Genomic DNA, 24,422 nt, shown 5'->3' on the forward strand with positions numbered 1-24,422 from the left:
TCGAGGATTATCTCGCATTGTAGAGGGCTTTCAAAGTACTGTCGCTATGACAACCGGGAAAAATTAAGCTCTTTCTATTTGGAGAAACTCTTATATAACAGACCCCTATGACTAACCATTTCAATTTTACAACTCAGATGCTTATTTGATTCACATTTGGCTTGGACTCATAATGAGAAGAAATGAAATTCAGACAAAGAAACAGTTAAACACATCACGTAGGTCATTGTTTTACATCACGTGATCTGAGATCTTTATGAATGTTTTTATAAGGGTGCATCTCATTGGAAAATCATCTGAAATCAAACCAGTCGATCTGGATGTTTGGGGTCTCTATTAAAAGTCAAGTGGCTTTTTTCGAATATGAGCGTGCACGACGGTCCGGTGAATGGATGATGTCACGCCCCACGGTCCACCGTGCGCGCCCCCGCGGGATTCGAGCAGTGCCGCGTCAGAGGCGGATGAGGAAGGATGAAGTCCGGCTGGATGGAATGAGCGGCGGAGGGATCCGTGTTCTTGCGCTCAGGCCATCCGCTCTTCCGCCCAGTTTTCCGATGTGATCCGTCTGCGCTGAAATGGAGTTCGCGTAAAGCAGACCCCACAAACTTCCCAGGAAGAATTCCCATCGCTCGGCACGTTCCTCTCACGGATTCTGTCCCAATCTTAGACTCTGGTTCCCGAGGAGCGGACAGCAGCGGGCTCTTCGTCCCATCGCTGCACTTCTTTCGAGGGAAGTTGTCGCCTGATCGGCTCGTGTGGATTTTCCAAACTCGGTTTCGCTGGGATTGGTGGGATCAGGATGAGGAAGGCTTCGATGGTTTCCCCTCTGGATGTGATTTCTCGGTCAGGGTCGAAGTGTCGCTTCCAGTGCTTCCACACTCCCTTCCCGTTCTGAGTCCTGCAGAGAGGCTCTTCCCTCGATGATGGCCTTTCATGCTGCTTTCACCGACAACATGGAGATATCTGCGCTTTATTTCCCCGCCGTGAGTGCGAGCTCGAGCATATTTTCAGGATTTGGATCCCCGTGAGAAAAAATGAGCGAAGAATCAAATCCAAACAGCGAGTAAGTGCACGCGCACGCACACGCGCGCAGATGAACACAGCACAGAATGTGTCTGAGATATATATGTGTTATATAATATCCAAACTCACTGTTTCTGATCATATATCTTGTCTGTTCGACCAGTACAAACTTGTAACTGTCATATTTGTTTATGGGAGCGAATGACGAAAAAGGGCTGCTTGTCAGTTAGTGTAATGAAGACACTTATTTGTTACGCTCAGTAATGATCAGGATAATTAAGTTCTTGAGTAGATGTGTAACGTTAGTAAGGGGGTTAGGTTAAACCGTGAGTTTATGCGCAAAATGAGAGGTGTCTGATGGTATTTACTGAGATCCATTAGCGCAGTGTCAGGCCGTGTCTCAAACCCCAGTGAGCTGTCTATCTAGGGAGCATGTTTGCGCGTGACAGGCGCCTGGAGCGCGCGGCGCCATGTTTTCTCAATCATCACAAGCCTCATTCATAAAAATGTCCCAGACACGAGACCTGACGGAAGATCTCGCTGCACTGCGACGGATTCAGCGCGGATGGTTCTCCGTGTTTGGGTTTAAGAGCAGTGTTTGTGCTGAAGTTCTTCTGAAGCACCGCTGCTGAGAGAGAGGGAGGGAGGGAGAGAGAGAGAGAGAGAGAGGGAGGGACACTGAGCCGCCTCCATTCACAAAGAATCCATTCTCACACACACACACACAGATCTGCTGTACACACTAGGGATGACATTTTCCATAAATCGATTGTCATTAAAATAAGTTAATGATTGTCATAAACATTAATACGACACTGCATACTTGATTTTTTTATATTTTAATTAGCCTACATATATTGGTGTTTATGAAATCTTATTAAACTATTTTTCAATAAGCTTAAAATATTCAAATGATTTATGAATGGTCACCTGAATTGCCATACTTAAGACATGATTTATTTGTTACTTTTCAACTCCCATATTCATTATCAGGGGAAAAAAATCAGTCCTGATCTTTAGTTGCTTTAAAGGTACAGGTTGTAGGACCTGCCACTAGAGGACGCACTACCAAAACAATAACAAGCGCGTGGTTTGATGACGCTAAGAAAGAGCATGGAATGGTGGGATTTGTTGTCTTCTACCCAACCGCTGACGGAAAGATAAATCATGGATTTAACGCGAGTTCAACGATTTGCGCGAGTAGATTACATACAAAGTCAATGCAAAGACGCGTCCTCGTGCGGGTCTAGAGACACGATGCCCCACGTTTGGCGTGTATGTCCCATAATACTAATATTGTTGATCGTCATAATAGGCAGCATATGTTTTCTGTAAAAATATTAATCAAAACGAGTCACCTGACGAGTAAAACACAAGTGAGATCGGCATCTCTTTCTAGTTGAAGTTTGTCGCGAAGCTCTCTCCATCTAGAAAATGCAACACCGATATTAATCCTGGCTCTTTCTCTCCTCTTGTCCCAAACTCTTCTTGGGTCGTTTGGTTGGCCTGTGCACTTCTGTTTACGGGAGCTGTCCTTGTCAACGAACCAGCGGCAGATGGTAAACCGTAATTATGTTCTGTAAATAAGTGTAACAATCCATAAAAACGTGCAAGAAGAAGTAAATAAGGAACTGCTTGAAACAAGCTAGTGGTTTGCTGGACGCTAGACACTACTTTTGTCCACGACGCTGTTGTCAAGTCTTTTCTACGTCAGTAAAGGTGGTAACAAAGGTTAACTAATTTCATTCACAGGCGACTGCACTGCCCCGTGTCACTGTTTAGAATGGGGATTTTCTCATGATTTACAAGTAGTTGAAAACATTAGAGATATTGTTATTAATCAGCTGGACAAAATATATAACACTAGCCTAGTGGTTTTTTGATATTTTACTGCAAATATCTTACAAATTGGACCTTTAACTGTGCATTCACACCAGACGTGACTTAAAGGGGGGGTGGAATGCTATTTGATGCATACTGAGTTTTTTACACTATTAAAGAGTTGGATTCCCATGCTAAACATGGACAAAGTTTCAAAAATTAAGTTGTACGTTTGAAGGAGTATTTCTGTTCCAAAAATACTCCTTCCGGTTTGTCACAAGTTTCGGAAAGTTTTTTTCGAGTATGGCTCTGTGTGACGTTAGATGGAGCAGAATTTCCTTATATGGGTCCTGAGGCACTTCTGCCGGAAGAGCGCGCGCTCCCGTATAGCAGAGCACTGAGAGCACAACAGACTTCACTGATCAGAGCGAGAGCGTCGAGAAATGTCACAAAAGAAGTGTTTTTGGTTGCCAGGGCAAGACAACCCTGCACAGATTACCAAAAGAGAAACAGCATTAAGGGACCAGTGGATGGAGTTTATTTTTACAGAGAATCAACGGAGTTGTGCAAGTGTTTGTGTTTGTTCCCTGCATTTCGAAGATGCTTGTTTTACAAACAAGGTCCAGTTTGACGACAGATTTGCACATCGTTTATTTCTTAAGGATAATGCAGTCCTAATGAAAAAGGGTCACGATGGTGTGTTGGAACCACAGGCGGTGAGTAAAACTGCTTCAAATATCTCTGTGTTATTAACTTAGCAATCGGCGCGTAAGCACATCAAGTAAACAACATGCGATGTTGTCATCAAACTGCACTTTCCACATGTACAGCTTAAAAAAAAAAAAAAAAAAAAAAAAAAGACGACATAAAGTGGAACTCATTTTCCAAAACCGCTAAGCAAATATATACAGTTTCAGTACAAACCACATAGAGACGTCATTGCTTCTGCTTCTCTTGTTAAATTTCAGCCTCTGGATCTGATTCTGGATCATAAATATACGCTGAATCTGACGTTCTGCCAGTTATCACCTGTGATATTATAACACTGAGAAGAATTACATTTGTATCAAGTCTGCAGACGGCTTTTTGGCGGGAGCTGTTGCCATGGTGAATTGTAATATCGGTGCTCCATTGATAATGGCTTTTTATACTGTAGTTGTGGTGCACACGCTTAACTCAGAGTCAGTCAATTTAGAGTTGATTAAACCAACTCATTTCAGCTGTTCTGTAACCGAGTTTCCCATCTCAGGGTAAGTCAACTCAGAGTTCAAGTTTAAACTCAGAGTTGGTTGAACCTCCTTAGTGAAACAGGCCCCTGAAGTCATCCTCGGTGTATATGCCTTTCTCTTACATATGAATCCAGTCAGAGTTATGTTAAAGTTTCAAGCTGTTTGATGTCACTCAGCAGGTGTTGCACTGCATCGGTCTGAGAGAAGTTGAATAAAAAGCGCATCCATAAAAAAATTAAATAAAATATGTCTTTCACACGGCTCCGGAGGGTGAACAAAGGCCTTCTGTAGCAAATCGATGCATTTATGTAAGAAAAATATCCATATTCAAAATGTAATAATCACTGTAGTCTAGTTTGCGTTCAACAGAAGCAGTTCCGGGGGAATGATGTATGAGGTAACCCTTTAACTTCTTGTGTAATAGTAAACACACGATCAGTATTAAATAATAGTTTTAACCTCCTAATTTGCTGCTTGAGGTAAGGTAGTTGTCGCAGTAGTTGTGTTAGAATATGATCATGCGGAATAAGGCATTAAAATGTGGTTTATAAGTAGCCTACTAATAAACAGCCACTTTTGGTATCACATCAATATAATGAAATGCACACATGCAGTAATTTCAGGCTTCATGATGCATTGAAAGCACAATGTTTCAAATTGTAATTTTGTTTGGTTTTGGCAAAATGAGTTTCAAAACTTGATAATATCAGCTCAAACATTGTTAAAACAACATGTGCAATATTATCATGGGCAATAAATATTGCACACCTCTAGCTGATGTAATGATGATAGCAAGTTAATAATGCAGGCAAATACCAGCAAACTATGAAGCAGCTTTGTTTAATGTTTGCATTTCTTTCCCTTACTGTACCGAGGTATGTACCGGACTGTGATTTTTGCATACGGTTACACCCCTATTTGACTCGTCTGTTCAGATCGTTGACTCGTCTGTGTGTTCGGATCTTTGACTCGTCTGTGTGTTCGGATTTTTGACTCGTATGTGTTTTTCCGGCTCGTTGACTTGTCTGTGTGTTCGGATCGTTGACTCGTCTGTGTTTTTCCGGCTCTTTGACTCGTCTGTGTGTTCGGATTTTTGACTCGTCTGTGTTTTTCCGGCTCTTTGACTCGTCTGTGTGTTCGGATTTTTGACTCGTCTGTGTTTTTCCGGCTCGTTGACTTGTCTGTGTGTTCGGATCGTTGACTCGTCTGTGTTTTTCCGGCTCTTTGACTCGTCTGTGTGTCCGGATCGTTGACTCGTCAGTGTGTTGGGATGTTTGACTTGTCTGTGTGTTCGGATCTTTGACTCGTCTGTGTTTTTCCGGCTCGTTGACTTGTCTGTGTGTTCGGATTTTTGACTCGTCTGTGTGTTTGGCTCTTTGACTCGTCTGTGTGTCCGGATCGTTGACTCGTCTGTGTGTTTGGCTCTTTGACTCGTCTGTGTTTTTCCGGCTCTTTGACTCGTCTGTGTTTTTCCGGCTCTTTGACTCGTCTGTGTTTTTTCCGGCTCGTTGACTCGTCTGTGTGTTCGGATCGTTGACTCGTCTGTGTTTTTCCGGCTCTTTGACTCGTCTGTGTGTCCGGATCGTTGACTCGTCTGTGTGTTTGGCTCGTTGACTCGTCTGTGTGTTCGGCTCGTTGACTCGTCTGTGTGTCCGGATCGTTGACTTGTCTGTGTGTTCGGCTCTTTGACTCGTCTGTGTGTTCGGCTCTTTGACTCGTCTGTGTGTTCGGATCATTGACTCGTCTGTGTGTTCGGCTCTTTCACTCGTCTGTGTGTTGGGATCTTTGACTCGTCTGTGTGTTTGGCTCTTTGACTCGTCTGTGTGTTCCGCTCTTTGACTCGTCTGTGTGTTCGGCTCTTTGACTCGTCTGTGTGTTTGGCTCTTTCACTCGTCTGTGTGTCGGGATCTTTGACTCGTCTGTGTGTTCGGCTCGTTGACTCGTCTGTGTGTTTGGCTCTTTCACTCGTCTGTGTGTTGGGATCTTTGACTCGTCTGTGTGTTTGGCTCTTTGACTCGTCTGTGTGTTCCGCTCTTTGACTCGTCTGTGTGTTCGGCTCTTTGACTCGTCTGTGTGTCGGGATCTTTGACTCGTCTGTGTGTTGGGATCTTTGACTCGTCTGTGTGTTCGGCTCTTTGACTCGTCTGTGTGTTCGGCTCTTTGACTCGTCTGTGTGTCGGGATCTTTGACTCGTCTGTGTGTTGGGATCTTTGACTCGTCTGTGTGTTCGGCTCTTTGACTCGTCTGTGTGTTCGGATCATTGACTCGTCTGTGTGTTCGGCTCTTTGACTCGTCTGTGTGTTCGGATCATTGACTCGTCTGTGTGTTCGGCTCTTTGACTCGTCTGTGTGTTCGGCTCTTTGACTCGTCTGTGTGTCGGGATCTTTGACTCGTCTGTGTGTTGGGATCTTTGACTCGTCTGTGTGTTCGGCTCTTTGACTCGTCTGTGTGTTCGGATCATTGACTCGTCTGTGTGTCCGGATCTTTGACTCGTCTGTGTGTTCGGCTCTTTGACTCGTCTGTGTGTTCGGATCTTTGACTCGTCTGTGTGTTCGGATCTTTGACTCGTCTGTGTGTTCGGCTCTTTGACTCGTCTGTGTGTTCGGCTCTTTCACTCGTCTGTGTGTTGGGATCTTTGACTCGTCTGTGTGTTCGGATCTTTGACTCGTCTGTGTGTTGGGATCTTTGACTCGTCTGTGTGTTGGGATCTTTGACTCGTCTGTGTGTTCGGATCTTTGACTCGTCTGTGTGTTCGGCTCTTTGACTCGTCTGTGTGTTCGGCTCTTTGACTCGTCTGTGTGTCCGGATCTTTGACTCGTCTGTGTGTTCGGCTCTTTGACTCGTCTGTGTGTTCGGATCTTTGACTCGTCTGTGTGTTCGGCTCTTTGACTCGTCTGTGTGTTCGGATCTTTGACTCGTCTGTGTGTTCGGATCTTTGACTCGTCTGTGTGTTCGGCTCTTTGACTCGTCTGTGTGTTCGGATCTTTGACTCGTCTGTGTGTTCGGCTCTTTGACTCGTCTGTGTGTCCGGCTCTTTGACTCGTCTGTGTGTCCGGATCTTTGACTCGTCTGTGTGTCCGGATCTTTGACTCGTCTGTGTGTCGGGATCTTTGACTCGTCTGTGTGTTCGGATCTTTGACTCGTCTGTGTGTTCGGCTCTTTGACTCGTCTGTGTGTTCGGATCATTGACTCGTCTGTGTGTTGGGATCTTTGACTCGTCTGTGTGTTCGGCTCTTTGACTCGTCTGTGTGTCCGGATCTTTGACTCGTCTGTGTGTTGGGATCTTTGACTCGTCTGTGTGTTGGGATCTTTGACTCGTCTGTGTGTCCGGATCTTTGACTCGTCTGTGTGTCCGGATCTTTGACTCGTCTGTGTGTCCGGATCTTTGACTCGTCTGTGTGTCCGGATCTTTGACTCGTCTGTGTGTCGGGATCTTTGACTCGTCTGTGTGTTCGGATCTTTGACTCGTCTGTGTGTTCGGATTAGGGATGTCAAATTTCGATTATTTCCATGATCGATCGTCGTTTAAATTAACGATCAATTAATCGATTAATCGTTAACCATAATACTGCAAAATGCATCTATTGCAGGCACGCAGTCAGCGGTATGACAGGATGTGCAAAAGCCACACACACACACACACAAACACACACACACAAAACGCTTTCTCACTTGAATTAAAGAGGTTTTAGTCTGAATAAAATGCTAGTAGCAGGATTATAAAATGAATAGATGCGATTATGATCATTTGATAAAATGAAGAGAGCCATACTTTTGAGGTCATTTTACTTTGTTGACAGTTTCCAATCCCGCACGGAGAACGCTGAACGCGCATCTTTAAATGGTTTTGTGGTGCTCGTTGTTGTATTTTAAAGCACAATTGCAATGTTTTCAACTGACATTATTGTATAAAATTATCCGAAATGTGGAGCGCGTGTGACTGCGCTGCACTTTAAGTGAACTACATCGGCGCTGCTGCACCAAAACACAGTTGCTCACATTAATTTAATCCTGCTGGATTCTGTCCTAGAAAATGTCAGATTTTTAAAAATCCGGCATACAGCGCATTAGATCGTGACAGTGCATGCGTGCAGACGAGGATGAGCGAGCGCGGCTTTGGCTAGATTTATTTGGAGGTTATTGCTCATGTCTCATTCGGCACAAATCGAAATGTTTCCATATTCGCAATGTATTTGAATGTTAAACTATTATTTATAATGTAAACTAGGCTTGTACTTAACACGCATTCGCATATAGACGGAAAAGATGATCCTCTTCATATGAGCAAAAACGTCCTTGGCATAACAGCAGAGTGGACCGGTATACTACGGTCTATTTAAACTGAATGCTCCAGGAATGTGTCGGTCACAGCGCCTATTAATCGCTGTTTTGAATCCAGCAATTATTTATTTAGAAATGATCAGATCTGATTATGACAAGTGTGGTATAAAAGCTTTGTTTATTAGAGGAATAATAGGTTAACTGGACCCCATAGTCTTCATTTACGCGGCTTTGTTCTGGTTTGCCGGTTGGTCACGAATTTCCACAAATTCAGTATATTTAGGCATTGTTTCTTTTCCTAAATCTTCATAGTCTAACCCTCTAATTTCCCAGGTTTATTTTATTATCTTTCGCTTTTAATAACTGTTTTCGCATCTCTTACTGTGGTAAACATGGGAAGGGAAATTAAAGATTTCATGAATTAAGAATTCGTTGGATTTATTAATTTGTTCCCTTATTTCACTTAAATCATGGGTTATTTAGGGAACAAAATTAATGAAACATGGACAATTGCCACATTAATAATTCGTAGGAATGAATTAACAAGTTGTAGGAATGAATAGACTACCTGTCCTGTCACTGTGTCCCGCAGCCCTGCAAAGCGCACGATATAAAACAGTTATCTGATGAAATGATTAATAACTACATTTCTATTGCTTTTAATGTTGAAGAACTTTTATGTTGTTTCTATTTTAATGTACTTTAAAGTTTAAATCACATTAAAAGCTTAATTTGTACATTGTGAATGAATGATGATGCTTTTATATATCGTCACCGTCACTCACAGCCGCTCGCACGTGTTGAGTGCGCATGAGCCGCACGCAGCCCAACATTGAATCGGTTAACCGACCATCCATAGCCTTAATCGATTGCATCTCTTATCGACAATTAATCGATCATCGATTAATCGTTGACATCCCTAGTTCGGATCATTGACTCGTCTGTGTGTCCGGATCATTGACTCGTCTGTGTGTCCGGATCTTTGACTCGTCTGTGTGTCCGGATCTTTGACTCGTCTGTGTGTCCGGATCTTTGACTCGTCTGTGTGTTCGGATCATTGACTCGTCTGTGTGTCCGGATCATTGACTCGTCTGTGTGTTCGGCTCTTTGACTCGTCTGTGTGTCCGGATCTTTGACTCGTCTGTGTGTTCGGATCATTGACTCGTCTGTGTGTCCGGATCATTGACTCGTCTGTGTGTTCGGATCTTTGACTCGTCTGTGTGTCCGGATCTTTGACTCGTCTGTGTGTTCGGATCATTGACTCGTCTGTGTGTCCGGATCATTGACTCGTCTGTGTGTCCGGATCTTTGACTCGTCTGTGTGTCCGGATCTTTGACTCGTCTGTGTGTCCGGATCTTTGACTCGTCTGTGTGTTCGGATCATTGACTCGTCTGTGTGTCCGGATCTTTGACTCGTCTGTGTGTCCGGATCTTTGACTCGTCTGTGTGTCCGGATCTTTGACTCCTTGTTTGATCTCATCATGACACGCTGAACACAGTTTCCTTGTGATACCCCTCCGGCTGATGTTTGTCTTCTGCGAGCACATCTGTACTGAGCTGAATGACGTCAGACGAGTTCACGTGTTCGTCTGTTCAGGAACTGAAACAAACTATTCGTTCTCTAATATCAGATGAAAACAAAACTGGAACTGAACTGATCTGAATAATGACTCTCTTGTCTTCTGCTGCTTTACAGCTGAAATTGAATTTGTCTCATAATTGAAGAACTTTACAGTTACTGAACTGCACTGAATCAACCCTGAACTTGAGCTGAATAATTTGTCCTATTTGAAGAAGTTTGCATCACTGATTCTGTTATTTTTCTGTTTATCACTGTGTAGCTACTTTAAAACAATCTGTATATGTGCAGAAAATGCACTTTACTTAATATCGCTTCATGAGCAAACACAAACACAGATATGTATTATATTTCTAAAGATTGAATTTGACACATCATCATACTTGCATGGTACCTGCCAGGCACATAACCCTCCTGATCTCACGCCTCTTGTTATTGTTTTAAGATGTCTTTTAATGTTAGTGTACTCTGCATGAAAAGCGTCATGTTTGCAGTACGTGATTTTCCACCCTCATGTTGATCTGAGTAGTGTTCAGTGTCATTGATTCATCTCCTTTAAGACTGTCCTGATCAATGACTGACATCGCTGCTCACCGATGGTGATATTACAGGGAGGACGAGTCCTAGAAGTCTGAAACACATTTTGAACAATGACCTCTTACATGTCATAAGATCAACGCAAGTGTGATTGCACATGACATGATTCATGTCTAGATCATTTCACTGCTGCTTCTCTGTCAAAGGATCTGTTCCTGTCATGCTTACTAGTCATGAATCGCTTAAAGCTTTCATCCTTGGGAGCAGTGACTGTAATGATTTCCTAATTGCTCTAACTGGACTCGTTCAGAGTTGACAGAAAATCACAGGTTCGAGCTTCAGATGATATCATGCGTGTGATGTTTTAAGATTTCTGAAGATGTTTTTTTTCTCTGAAGAATGATTTTTAGTATTATCAGCACAATGTGTGAGTGTTTGGAAGCCTGATCAGATATGAAAAGAGGCGAGGTGTGTTAGCATTAAGCTCAGTGGAGGGTTTCTTGAGTCTTATGAAGGTCTGGACGTGTCCGTGATCTCCTCAGACTCTGTGCAAGCTGTTTTTCACGTGTTTCTCACTTCCTTTCAGTGGTAGAAAAATGAGTGTTGCGGGCAGTACTAAGATGATATTATGTATTTGTTCATTCCTGTACACACAGTTATATCTGTGTCTGTGTGTATATGTCTGTGTTTTGATTTCTAGTTGATAAAGCAGATTGTCAGTGAAGCTTGTGAGATGTGAGCTGATCGGCTCTGTTTCCTCAGTATCTGACTCTGAGCTCTAGTGTTTGTCCTGTAGAACACAACCGTGTGAACGTGTGTGGCCGGAAAACACGGAAAACAGGAAGGATTGAGGGGTGTGTGTGTGTCCACACACATTTGTGCGTGTGACTAAGGAAGTTTGTGTTGTCTCTGTTGAGTTACTGCTGGTTTGACTGCAGATCAGTTACTCAGAATAACACTGTAAAATAAATAAATCATTGCCATTTAGTTATGTAATCTAGAGTGAGTAAAACATTAATTAATAGCTCTGATCAGAGGCTCTCTTAAAGGAATAGTTCAGCCAAAAACAGAAGATGTGCTTACTCAGTCCATCCAGGATCAGGATGAGTTTGTGTCTTCATCAGGTTTGTAGAAATGTAGCATTGCATCAGTGTCTCATCAATGGATGCTCTGCAGTGAATGGGTGCCGTCAGAGTCCAACAGCTGATAAAAACATAGAAGTTTAACATGGACAACCTCTATATGATAAATGTGCCTTTGGATATTAACTCTCATATATACAGTTCTGTGCAAAAGTTTCGGGCACGTTACATACTCCAGAGCTGTCATTCCATCTGAAGTAGTGCTAAAACTGTAAAGTTGGTTGCATTTTTCATTTTATTATTTTTTGGATTGATTGACAGTTTTTATATAGTTTTTCTCTGTTCAAGCACATTGGTTGTGTTTGTCTCATAGCTCACGTTGATGTTCAGGCGATTATGGAGAGCTCTCTGTGTGTAAAGAGCATTTGGAAATCACATTCTAGACTCTCCATCAAAGCCTTCAGTTGGTCAGTTATGCATCTTATACATGAGTCGAGTGGCCAGGATTTGTGATGGTTTAGTGGACATGTCTGTGTTTGCACTAATGTAGTGTCCACAGTCTGTGACAGAGCAGGTTTAGTGTGATTGGCTGTCATGTATAGGATGATGTGGATTGTGTGTAACTTGCAGTGCACTGCTGTACTGACTGTGGGTCACTGAGTTCAGCTGAATACTACAGGACCCGTTAGAGAACAGCGGATGATGCAACACTAACATCACGCTCACCCTGCTGATTTCTTTCTGGGGGATGTTCCTAATCATTTTACAAAGTGTGGAACTGAAGAAATGGCATGTGATCTGTTTGGTTTCTAATAGTTTTTGAGTTCAGAACAGTTTTAATAGTTTTGTATCGGAACAGGTGAGTTATTGGGTTTGTTCGGGATAGTGTGCTGGAGCTTCTCTCCTTCTGATGTGACTGAAAAAAGCAGCTCATCCACAAGCACAAACATGCCAGTCATTAGCTATGAAAATAAAAAAATACATTTAAAAGTGCTTCAAAAAGAAGATTTTTTTTCACTCTACAAACAAGGCATCCTGAAGATGAAGTTGACTGCTTGAGTTGGTATCATGGGATGTGCTAGGTCGTACCTCCGGATTAACGTCAACTCCTGGGTGCTTTGCAACTTTTTTTTTATCAACACTTCCACAAGGGCGTTTTTTATAAGTAAATGTTCCATTCAATGATCCAGGAGGCGCCATTGCGTTCTCGTCTCCCTCCTTCATTTTACAGGCGAATGGTGGCTAAAACGCCTCCAGGTTCAAAGGTCAATATGGAATGGATTAATCTGCGTTATTTTTTTTTTACGCGTTATTTCTTCTCCGATTAATTAATTGAAATTAACGTGTTATTTTGACAGCCCTAATTTAATTACTCAACGTTTGGAATATACGTTATGCTGTGCCGCAGCCGCACGACACTTTGCAATGTTGCACTTCTAAGCAGCGACTGCGAGGCGTGCTGAGGGTACACACAGCATTGCTCTGGTGTTACGCTATAACGCCGGTTTCACACACGGTCTGCAGTCCAATAGTATGTTCCTGCACAACCGGAGGCTGCAGTTTTAGGACCCCGGATGGTATGCGGTGCGTAATTTATTTATTTTTTTACAGTGCAGCGATCGTTAACGTACTGAGTCTATTTTTGCTGTGCTGCAGGCGCTGAATAAAAGTGAAAGTGCATTTTTCACGGTAAAAATTAACATGAATTGACAGGGAAATGCAGTCATTTCACAAATGTATACTAATTAAAGCGGTTTCACACGCAACACATGGGTTTTTGGCTGGGTTTAAAACAAGAAAAAGTGCACTTTTAGATAAACAAGGAAAACAATATATATATATATATATATATATATATATATATATATATATATATATATATATATATATATATATATATATATATATATTCACTTTTATGGAGGCAGAAAAACAAAGTTCAATTTTTTTTTTTTTTACATGATACAAAATTAAACCAATGAACAAATGTTGTGTGTAGACTAAACAGACGCGGATCAGTAGCGGACTGCAAACACGTCTTGTGTGAAAGCACAATGAGACTGTGCTGCGGAGTGCATAAGCACTGCAGGCGGAGTATGTGTGAAACAGGCGTTACAGGAATGCTGCAGAGCTAGTAGAACATGACACAGAAGAACTTGTGCCAAAAAGAGGAGCCTGGTATGTTGTGTGGAGGGTTTTTGGTTTTCAAAAATCCAACGTCGACCAAACAACCATTTTATGCAAGTGCTGTCGGGCTAAAAGCACATTTTGGAATATCAACCAGCAGAAAATGCATTGTACACCTTATTACGCATGAGAAAAAATTTTATGTCATAAACCGGCATAATTTAGAAAAAAAAAGTCGTAATTTTTTTTTCAAACCACCCAGCACTAAACATATAATATATGCTGTGAATGAGATCGCTGCTAGTCAAGTTATCCTGTTTCATAGGGGAAAGTCACATAACTTTTTCGATGTGGATGGAGAAATTTACTGGGTAAATGTGTTTCCATCATAGTTAATGGAATTTTTTCCTTATCAGATAAGAAGCTTACCCTACTCGAATGTGTTTCTATGCACATTTTATAATTTATGTGCATCTTGGCATTTCCTTCTAGCATTTTTTTATGCAATATTCCAAAATACCCATAAAAATAGGTGGATGTTGTGTCATGAAGAGCTCCGGCTCAGACCACATCCTGCTCCACCTATTCCTACTCCTGTTTTTCCTGCTCCTCCTGCTCCCCTACTACTCCTTCTCCTGCCCCTACTCCTCTACCTCCTGCTCCCCTACTACTACTCCTCCTTCCCCTCCTCGTCCTCTACGTCCTGCTCCCCTACTACTCCTCCTCCTCCGCCTGCTCCCCTACTACTCCTCCTCCTGCCCCTACTCCTCTACCTCCTGCTCCCCTACTACTACTCCTCCTGCCCCTACTCCTCTACCTCCTGCTCCCCTACTACTCCTTCTCCTGCCCCTATTCCTCTACCTCCTGCTCCCCTACTACTACTCCTCCTTCCCCTCCTCGTCCTCTACGTCCTGCTCCCCTACTACTCCTCCTCCTCCGCCTGCTCCCCTACTACTCCTCCTCCTGCCCCTACTCCTCTACCTCCTGCTCCCCTACTACTCCTTCTCCTGCCCCTACTCCTCTACCTCCTGCTCCCCTACTACTACTCCTCCTTCCCCTCCTCGTCCTCTACGTCCTGCTCCCCTACTACTCCTCCTCCTCCGCCTGCTCCCCTACTACTCCTCCTCCTCCGCCTGCTCCCCTACTACTCCTCCTCCTGCCCCTACTCCTCTACCTCCTGCTCCCCTACTACTACTCCTCCTGCCCCTACTCCTCTACCTCCTGCTCCCCTACTAATCCTCCTCCTGCCCCTACTCCTCTACCTCCTGCTCCCCTACTACTACTCCTCCTGCCCCTCCTCGTCCTCTACGTCCTGCTCCCCTACTCCCCTTCCTCCTGCCCCTCCTACCCCTATTCCTACTGCCCCTACTCCTCCTCTACCTGCTCCTCGTGCCCCTCCTACTCCTCCTGCCCCTACGCCTCCTCTACCTGCTCCTTCTGCCCCTACTCCTGCTCCTCTTCCTCCTGCTCCTTCTGCCCCTACTCCTCCTCCTTCTCCTGACCCTACTCCTCCTCCTGCCCCTACTCCTCCTCTTCCTCCTGCCCCTCCTCCTGCTCCTTCTGCCCCTACTCCTCTTCCTCCTGCCCCTCCTCCTGCTCCTTCTGCCCCTACTCCTCCTCTTCCTCCTGCCCCTACTCCTCCTCTTCCTCCTGCCCCTCCTCCTGCTCCTTCTGCCCCTACTCCTCCTCCTCCTCCTGCCCCTACTCCTCCTCTTCCTCCTGCCCCTCCTCCTGCTCCTTCTGCCCCTACTCCTCCTCTTCCTCCTGCCCCTCCTCTTGCTCCTTCTGCCCCTACTCCTCCTCTTCCTCCTGCCCCTACTCCTCCTCTTCCTCCTGCCCCTCCTCCTGCTCTTCCTCCTGCCCCTCCTCCTGATCCTTCTGCCCCTACTCCTCCTCCTTCTCCTGACCCTACTCCCCCTCCTCCTCCTGCCCCTACTCCTCCTCTTCCTCCTGCCCCTCCTCCTGCTCCTTCTGCCCCTCCTCCTGCTCCTTCTGCCCCTACTCCTCCTCCTGCCCCTACTCCTCTTCTTCCTCCTGCCCCTCCTCCTGCTCCTTCTGCCCCTACTCCTCCTCTTCCTCCTGCCCCTACTCCTCCTCTTCCTCCTGCCCCTACTCCTCCTCTTCCTCCTGCCCCTCCTCCTTCTCCTGCCCCTACTCCTCCTCTGCCCCTCCTCCTGCTCCTCCTTCCCCTCCACCTCTACCTGCTCCTCCTGCCCCTACTCCTCCTCTGCCCCTCCTCCTGCTCCTCCTTCCCCTCCACCTCTACCTGCTCCTCCTGCCCCACCTCCTCCTGCCCCTGCTCCTACTCCTCCTCCTCCTTCTGCCCCTACTCCACCTACTCCTCCTCCTCCTGCTCCCCTGCTCCTCCTCATCTCTCTCCGGCTCCCGGTGTCTCTTCTTTCACTCCAGGGCCTTTGAACACCATTCTCTTCACACGTGACTGTTGGTTTGAGGTAAATTTTCTTTACTGAGACTAGATATGTCTGGATGTTTTGGCGGTCTGTGGTTCAGGTCATCCTGGTCTGATCTGAGATCCGCTGACCTTCTGAAAGCGCGTTCTGTATTCTGAATGTTGGACTGCCTGGACTGTTGTTTGGTTTCTCCTGTTAGTCTGAAGCGGTTGGACGCAGCAGCTAGATTTGTATGTTCAGAGCTGTAATTACTGAACATGATGTCAGCCATGTATCTGCCAGATGAGCTGAGAGCTTCACATCAAACTCCCTTTCAAGGAAAGTCTGTTCACTGGGCAGCCATATTTGCAACACCTTCGATCATCCAAGACCAAGTCTGTTTGATCTGAGAAATCCTGAAATCCTAGAAACTTCTTGCCACATTCTCAGGTAAATAATGACATGAACTGTCCAGTAAATGTAGTTTCTTATTCTCAAATAGTGTTAAATATTGTATGTTTCAGACAACAGAAGAAGGTAGTACAGGCCCATTTACAACAAGAACAATGACTATAATGATAAAGAGTTTTAAATCAGAATCAATCTTGCTTTAAAGAGCCTCAGCATTTAAAGTGACCGTCTATAAAACTGCAGCACTATTATAATTAAAAGAACGCAGGTGAAGATGCTAATATAGTTATCATTAACATTATGATCATCGTTGTGAACGGGGCTTTATATATCTTTTATCTCTTGAAGACAAGAATTACTTACAAGATTACTTTCACACAAAACACTTTAACTGCACTACAAAGAAGCATGTTTCCATTTCCAGGATTGACACAAGCAGCTTTCCGTCTTTGATCGTCTGAAGATCGACTGCAGCATGTGGTCAAATGCACTTGCATCTAAAATGCATGTATGATGTGAAATTAATGTAAAAACAGTTCTGTCTGATTAAAAACAAAACATCTGACAGCAGATCTGTGCATTAGTGTGAATGCAGCTCTGTGATTCATCAGTAATAATCCAACAGTAAGGAATCGCTCGCGTCTGATATCTTCAGATGCTGAAGCAACTCTGTTCATGTTATTATTAATGACTTGCTAATGTTTGGAGCTATTAGTAGATAGTGAGACCATACAATTGTTTCTTGAAACCAGTTGTTTTCACGTATATATTTGAAATTGATATAATTTAAATAATTTTCTATAAATAATTGAAATGGTAGATGTTTGGTGATGTCTGGTGGCTCACATGGAGCATCATCGAGTTCCCTCGTATATCCTTGTCCTTACTGGATATTGTATCAGCTCTTGTTGAATATTAATTGGAAAATGACATGTAATAATAAGGCAACGTTCCTGAATTCCTTATGAACTTATGGACCTAAGGAACCAGATTTGTTCTCCTAGATGTTTGCACAAATGTGGGTTTTGTTGGTGATTAGTTGATACTCTTTGAGCTTCGATCATAATGCATACAAAGACTACAAATAACATCTATTCTAAGAGTCTCATCTAGATTTTATTTCTGAATAAATGTAGTCATTAAAGTGGTATTTCTTTGCTTTTCTTTCTTTTAGTGCAGAGCCCGGGCTCACCAATGATCGTTAGGGCTGGTTCATGTCATCTGAAATCAAGGGATAGTTCACCCCAAAATGAAACTGTCATCATTGACACTTCCTGATGTCCTTCCAAACCTGTATGCGTTTCTTTCTTCTGCTGAGCACAAGAGATAACCTACAGTTGCTGGTAGCCATTGACTTTCTATTCTACTGAAGTCATTCGGTACCATCAACTGTTTGGTTACCCACATTCTTTGAAATATCATCTGTTGTGCTCTGCAGAAGAAAGAAACTCTTATATCTGTATAACATTGTTGTTAGTCTATTACTAATAGAGTAGTTTGCAAAGCACAAAGTTAATTTATTACGTACATATATTGTACTGAAAAAGCACTGTTCTTGTATTAAAATAAATATTTAGTAGAGTAACTTGGTTCTTGTTTAAATCAATAATGTCTCATCTTTATGTGCTAGTAATTCCATACAACAATAGGTCAAAAGACCAACTGGACCTTCTTTGCCAATTCGCACACATTTCTTTAAAGGATTGCTAAATTATCATCTGAATATCGATATCGAGATATTGAAAAAAAATATCTAGACATTTTTGCCAATATCGCCCACCTCTGTTTGAAGGATCTCTTCCGGAACGAGTGATGGAGATGGCAATAAAGTTCTCAAAGAAAGTGTTTTTTGCGCTTGCTTGAGGTGGTTTTTGACTTTGTCTTGATCTCACTGCACAGTATCTGAAGTGTTGTTGTTGTTCTCCATGACCATATTCTAGATCCCTTAATCTTAAACCCCATACCTAAACTTAACCACTATCTTACTAACTATTAAGCAGCACATGAGGAGAAAAGTTAATGTTAATGGTGAGAACTGGCCCCCAAACTGAAGTGTGACCAAGCTGTGCACTTCTGAAATGAAATGTTTGCTGAAATCGTTCATTAGGACCGTCAGGTCACACAGCTCGTTTACAGGACCGGACAGAAGTAGTTTGTTTATTTGGTTTCGTCTGTGAAACATTCCTCTCGGCTTCCTTCTCCAAACCTCCTGGGCTTAATGAATGACCCAGAGGCTGTGCCTGTGCTGACCTTTGACCTCTGCTGTTTCCGGCCTGATGAAATCATTGTCAGATGGACAGTTTCACCGTGTGATCTGTGGTGTTTGGTCACGACTGTCTGATGAATGGGAGGATCAGTAGCACACTAACACGGTTCCTCACACATAAGAGTTCAGTCTGTGTGTGGTTCATCAGCCAGTGACTGATTTCACAATTCACTTCAGCTTGTCTTCAGAGACATCTCTTCCTTCAGCTCTCATTTATAGATCGGGCTGCTTTACCCTTGTCTGTTATATTAAAACAGAGTAAAATCATATTTATTGTGCACTCTGCACACTGTTGACATCACATATTATTAAGTGTCATGAATTATTCTGTACTAACACCTGCAGGACTATGGATTCACAGTGTGATAGTTCCATGTTGTTCTGGAAAGGTCCCAGATTTACTGTAGGGTTCGGTTATTGAGTTATAGTTAGATTGTGCAGTGAAGGCCCTGATATACTTCAAGTGAAAACAAAGACTGAACTGATGGTGGGTTTGTGTGTGTGTGTGTGTGTGTGTGTATTTGTGTGTGTGTGAGTGGGTGTTTGTGTAAGAGCGTGAGTGTGTGTTTGTGTGTGTAAGGCTGCAACAGACGATTATTTTGATAATCGATTCATCTAACCATTATTGGGTAGATTAATCAACTAATCATTGATTATTTCGCTGATTAATCAGTAAAAATGTAAGATTATTCAGCTTTTGCAATTAGTTAAAATATTGAGTTATACACATTCTAATAAATAAAGGTTATCACTTCAGCTTTTGAAAGTCGTATTATGTAATTAGTTATACAATTAATTTATACAAATAAATATATTTGGCACACAAATTGATATGGCAGAGAAACTGATTCAACCATTTAATCATTTAATTACCTTAAATATATTTTTGTGGGTCATATGGATAAGAAAACAAAATAAAGGTTAAATGATAAGACATTAGGGCTGGGACAACACGTCGAGGTCATCGATGATGTCAACGCAAAAAACACGTCGACGCAAAATATGCGCATCGATTCGTCAACCTGTTTTTATTTCTCTAAAAAAAGTTTGCAAAACGTTTACCTTATGTTCGCTGAATATACACGATGGCCGGATCAACATTCTGTCCAACGTTATATAACCAATCCAGGGGTTTTTCTGCTTTGATCTTTTTTTTTGGTGGCTGTCAAAACCTTATGCCACCTTATTTCCACCGCAGGAACTTTACTCAGGAACTGGGGACTTTGGGCTGGTACTCGGTGTGTTTCCACCGCAGGAACCAGGAACTAAATAAAGTTCCGGGTAAAACAATGTCCCTCAGAAAGTCCCTGCTGGCGAGGTGGTACTTTTTCAAAGTTCCAGAACTTTCGGGGGCGGGACTTTGGCGCTAAACATCCTGATTGGTTGAGCTCACGCAGCATTGGTTGTTTAAAACTCAAATATGTTGTTTATTCATAACGACAGCACCTATTTAAAAATGTGTTTCGCCGATCTCTGCGACGGTGAGCTCCACTCGATCAGCGGGAGCTCAGTCCTCATGTATCCGCAGAGAGCAGCCTCTCCTGGGATAGACCTTCTGATGTGTGCCGCTGGCTCCGATGTGTCTTTAGTGGTTAAACATTAAATATAATTCAGCTGCGGGGTAAATCTAACAGGTTTTCTTTGGTCTGTATTCAATTTATCTATGTGAAAATGAAAATAAAAAAGGCAAATTTATATAATATTTTGTTTCATTGTAATGGCTGTATATACACATATCCCTGAACTAAGAACATTTCTGCAGCTGTTATTATGCTTAAATGAAAATCAAAGGAGGCAGTGGTATTTGATATCATATTTCGTTTAATTGTAAATATACAGAGAGGAAGATTACAGGATTCGCGTCGTCGCGGACATCACACTCCCCAGTCGAATGCACAAAGTCTGAACTAACTATTTATTTTTTATTTTTTTTAATCAGCTGTACTTTGTATTGAGAAACGCGCAGACCTATGTCACCAGTCTATTTGCCTAATCTACCCGGTACTTTACACTGCGCTGGAAACGCAGAAAGCAACATGTCTGGGAGGAAAAAAGTTCCTGGGAAAAAAAGTTCCTGGTACAAATGTTCCGGGTAATTTCGGTGGAAACGCGGCATTATTTGATCGGTGAGTGATGTAGAATAGAATGACTGCTGACAGACAGGGCGCGTACGAGAGAGAGCCCTGGCTGCGCGCGCACTCTCGTGCATATTAACCAAAATCATTAGACACGATAGAAAAAGAGCGGAACGCCAAAATTTCACATGGAGCATTCGGAGATTTTTTTTTCTCCATGACAGGCCGCTGGCTCCCACTGTTAATTATTATTATTATTATTTTTATTTTTTTTTTTGTGGAAAAGCACTCTCTGTATTAGCTTTAAGTCCTCAAGTTTACATTGGTTACTGTATTGTTTCAATTAGTGATCGACCGATGTATCTGTTTACCGATATTTTTCCCGATATTTAAGCATTTTTCCATAATCGGGTATCGGTTTTGTAATATCGGATTCGCCGATTTACGGCGCCATCTTGTGGCCGTTTTGAGATTTCCGCCATTGCAGCCCGGGCGTCTGAGTAGATCAGTCAACAACAACTCAGTGCACAGGTAAAGTATATGTTCTACTTGGTTTGCTTTAATTAATCAACTTTATTTAACATAACAGACATGCACAAATGAGATCTGAGACATCAATTCCTGATATAGTTAATTTATGCAGCTTGTTTCTAAACAATTGAGACGAACTCATTGAGTCACGTAGTGTTCGTCATGTCCTGCTCCAATAAAGACGTATCTTTACATGAATTAAATAAAACAGACTTGAATGAGTGCATGTTGAAATATAAAATTTTATTATGTGTTTTATGTTCTGTCGCTGTCATTCTGTTGTAGGCTACTGCGGAGCTTCTGTCACGAAAACAAATTCCTCGTACGCTATGTGTAAACATACCTGGCAATAAAGCTCATTCTGATTCTGATTCTGATTCTGAAAAGCGTTGAATTTAATTCTCTATCTGTTGTATTTGCTCACCATTAGTCTAGAAGAGAAAGTTCGTTCATATTGCTTAGCAACTGACGGATGATCTGGAGGCTTAAGCACGGCGACTGAATGAAACTTTTGACAAGATTATCTTGTTTAAACACCCTAGATTATATTATAATTTACTACATAACAATTATTTCGCTAATACACATATAAATATAGCCTACCGCTTTGTGGAAATTAATTATTTATTATCTCCATGCGCGATCGCGGTTGATTAAGTTATAGTCAGCACTTTGTCAGTTGGCATTTCATGATTAAACATTAGATTAAATGTAGATCATAAAATGCCAACTGACAAGTGCTGTTTAACTTTATATAGTATCGGGAAAAAAAGTTCGTTCATATTACTCAGCACCAGACTGGGTTGATGATCAGGAAGCCTCAAGCAATGCCACTGAATGAAACTTTTGACAAGATTATCTTGTTTAAACACACTAGATTATATTATCATTTACTACATAACAATTATTTCGCTAATACACATATACATATACCGCTTTGTGGAAATTAATTATTTATTATCTCCATGCGTGATCGCGGTTGATTTAAATTATAGTCAAACAGCACTTTGTCAGTTGGCATTTCATGATTTAACGTTAGATTGAATCTAGATCATAAAATGCCAACTGACAAGTGCTGTTTAATTTTATATAGTCTCGGGATAAAAGTTCGTTCATATTGCTCAGCACCTAACTGGGTTGATGATCAGGAAGCCTCAAGCACAGCCACTGCATAAAATTTTTGAAGGAAGCAGGCTTACAGGGCAGAATGCTGAAAGACTCTGTTTTCTACACTAAAACCTAATTCTGCTTAACTGGGAGTATTAAGTTACACTACTAAATAGCTATGCACTCCTAAATAGCCCTCCCGCCCCCACCAATATGTTAGAATCATTTTTGTGCTTTATTTTTTTACCCGTTTTTATTTTTTTTTACCTCATCAAAGCTTTTATTTTAAAACAAAGACACTTAGTAACAGTGCACTTAAATTTTTTGGACTCAGACCCCTCTATTTATTTGTGTATAAATATAAAGTTTTTTTTTTTTTTTGTATGCAAGGAGGGAGTGATTGTTATAAATAAAATGTTTTTTTTTTCAGCTCATTTGTGTTGTAATAATTGTCAGAAACAGAAGTATAACAGTAAATAAATATCGGTTCTGCATATCGGTTATCGGGTATATAAACATGCAAATAATCGGTATCGGTATCGGTTATAAAAAATCAATATCGGTCGATCACTAGTTTCAATTGCTCTAAACAAGTATTTTGGTTGAACTTTTTTATTGAATGCTAGACATCAAGTTGTTGTTATTTTCATCTGAAAGAAGAACTTTTTTTCAGTAAGCTAGGCCCTATGTGTTCAGTAAGCTTGTTTCAGTAAGCTATGTGTTTTCAAGGCTTCAAGGTTTTATTGAATGCTATCTCTATACAAGTGCAAAGTAATGCATTCTTAGTGAGTCTTTTATTTTGTAATTTTAAGAGCAATAAACATATATTGCAATGTTAAGGAATTCATGTTTTTTTCATTCAGATATGTAAATCAACATGTATAAATTGTTAGTAGTCAATTAATGGGGAGATAATCGAAATCAAATCGGTCTGAAAAAATTAATCGCTAGATTAATCGATGCATCGCAAAAAATAATCGCTAGATTAATCGTTTAAAAAATAATCGTTTATCCCAGCCCTATAAGACATCTTATTTTTTAGATAATCTAATATTCACAACATAATCTCCCTTAAAGGTCCAATTTGTAAGATATTTGCAGTAAAATATCAAAAAACCACTAGGCTAGTGATATATATTTTGTCCAGCTGATTAATAACAATATCTCTAATGTTTTCAACTACTTGTAAATCATGAGAAACTTCCCATTCTAAACAGTGACACGGGGCAGTGCAGTCGCCTGTGAATGAAATTAGTTAACCTTTGTTACCACCTTTACTGACGTAGAAAAGACTTGACAACAGCGTCGTGGACAAAAGTAGTGTCTAGCGTCCAGCAAACCACTAGCTTGTTTCAAGCAGTTCCTTATTTACTACTTCTTGCACGTTTTTATGGATTGTTACACTTATTTACAGAACATAATTACGGTTTACCATCTGCCGCTGGTTCGTTGACAAGGACAGCTCTCGTAAACGTAAGTGTACGTACCAATTAAACGACCCAAGAAGAGTTTGGAACAAGAGGAGAGAAAGAGCAAGGATTAATATCGGTGTTGCATTTTCTAGATGGAGAGAGCTTCGCGACAAACTTCAACTAGAAAGAGATGCCGATCTCACTTGTGTTTTACTCGACAGCTGAGTTGTTTTGATTCATATTTTTACAGAAAACATATGCTGCCTATTATAACGATCAACAAGATTAGTATTATAGGACATACACGCCAAACGCAGTGCATCACGTCTCTAGACTCACGCAAGGACACGTCTGATCCATAGTCTGATCGTGTCTTTGCATTGACTTTGTATGAGACGTTAATCTACTCGCGCAAGCCGTTGAACTCGCGTTTGCTATGTATTTGGTTGTAAACCTTACATTACTTGGGTCTAATTCAATATAATAAAATTATGTCATCAAAAACAGCATTTATAAAACTTTACCTTATGCGTTAAATCCATGATTTATCTT

The 24,422-nt window shown here is 41.9% G+C and overlaps 1 protein-coding gene across 1 annotated transcript in view; it reads left to right on the forward strand.

Moving 5' to 3' along the window:
- The first annotated feature begins 380 nt into the window (after positions 1 to 380).
- spred1 (sprouty related EVH1 domain containing 1) overlaps positions 381 to 24,422 on the forward strand; it is a 34,526-nt gene continuing 10,484 nt past the window's right edge. The window contains exon 1 of the mRNA XM_052530026.1: positions 381 to 1,063. Coding sequence (XP_052385986.1) covers positions 1,035 to 1,063 — 29 coding nt within the window. The 5' untranslated portion in view covers positions 381 to 1,034. The remainder of the gene's footprint in view (positions 1,064 to 24,422) is intronic.

This window comes from Carassius gibelio, chromosome A17 (genome assembly GCF_023724105.1).
Source record: "Carassius gibelio isolate Cgi1373 ecotype wild population from Czech Republic chromosome A17, carGib1.2-hapl.c, whole genome shotgun sequence".
Lineage (NCBI taxonomy): Eukaryota > Metazoa > Chordata > Actinopteri > Cypriniformes > Cyprinidae > Carassius > Carassius gibelio.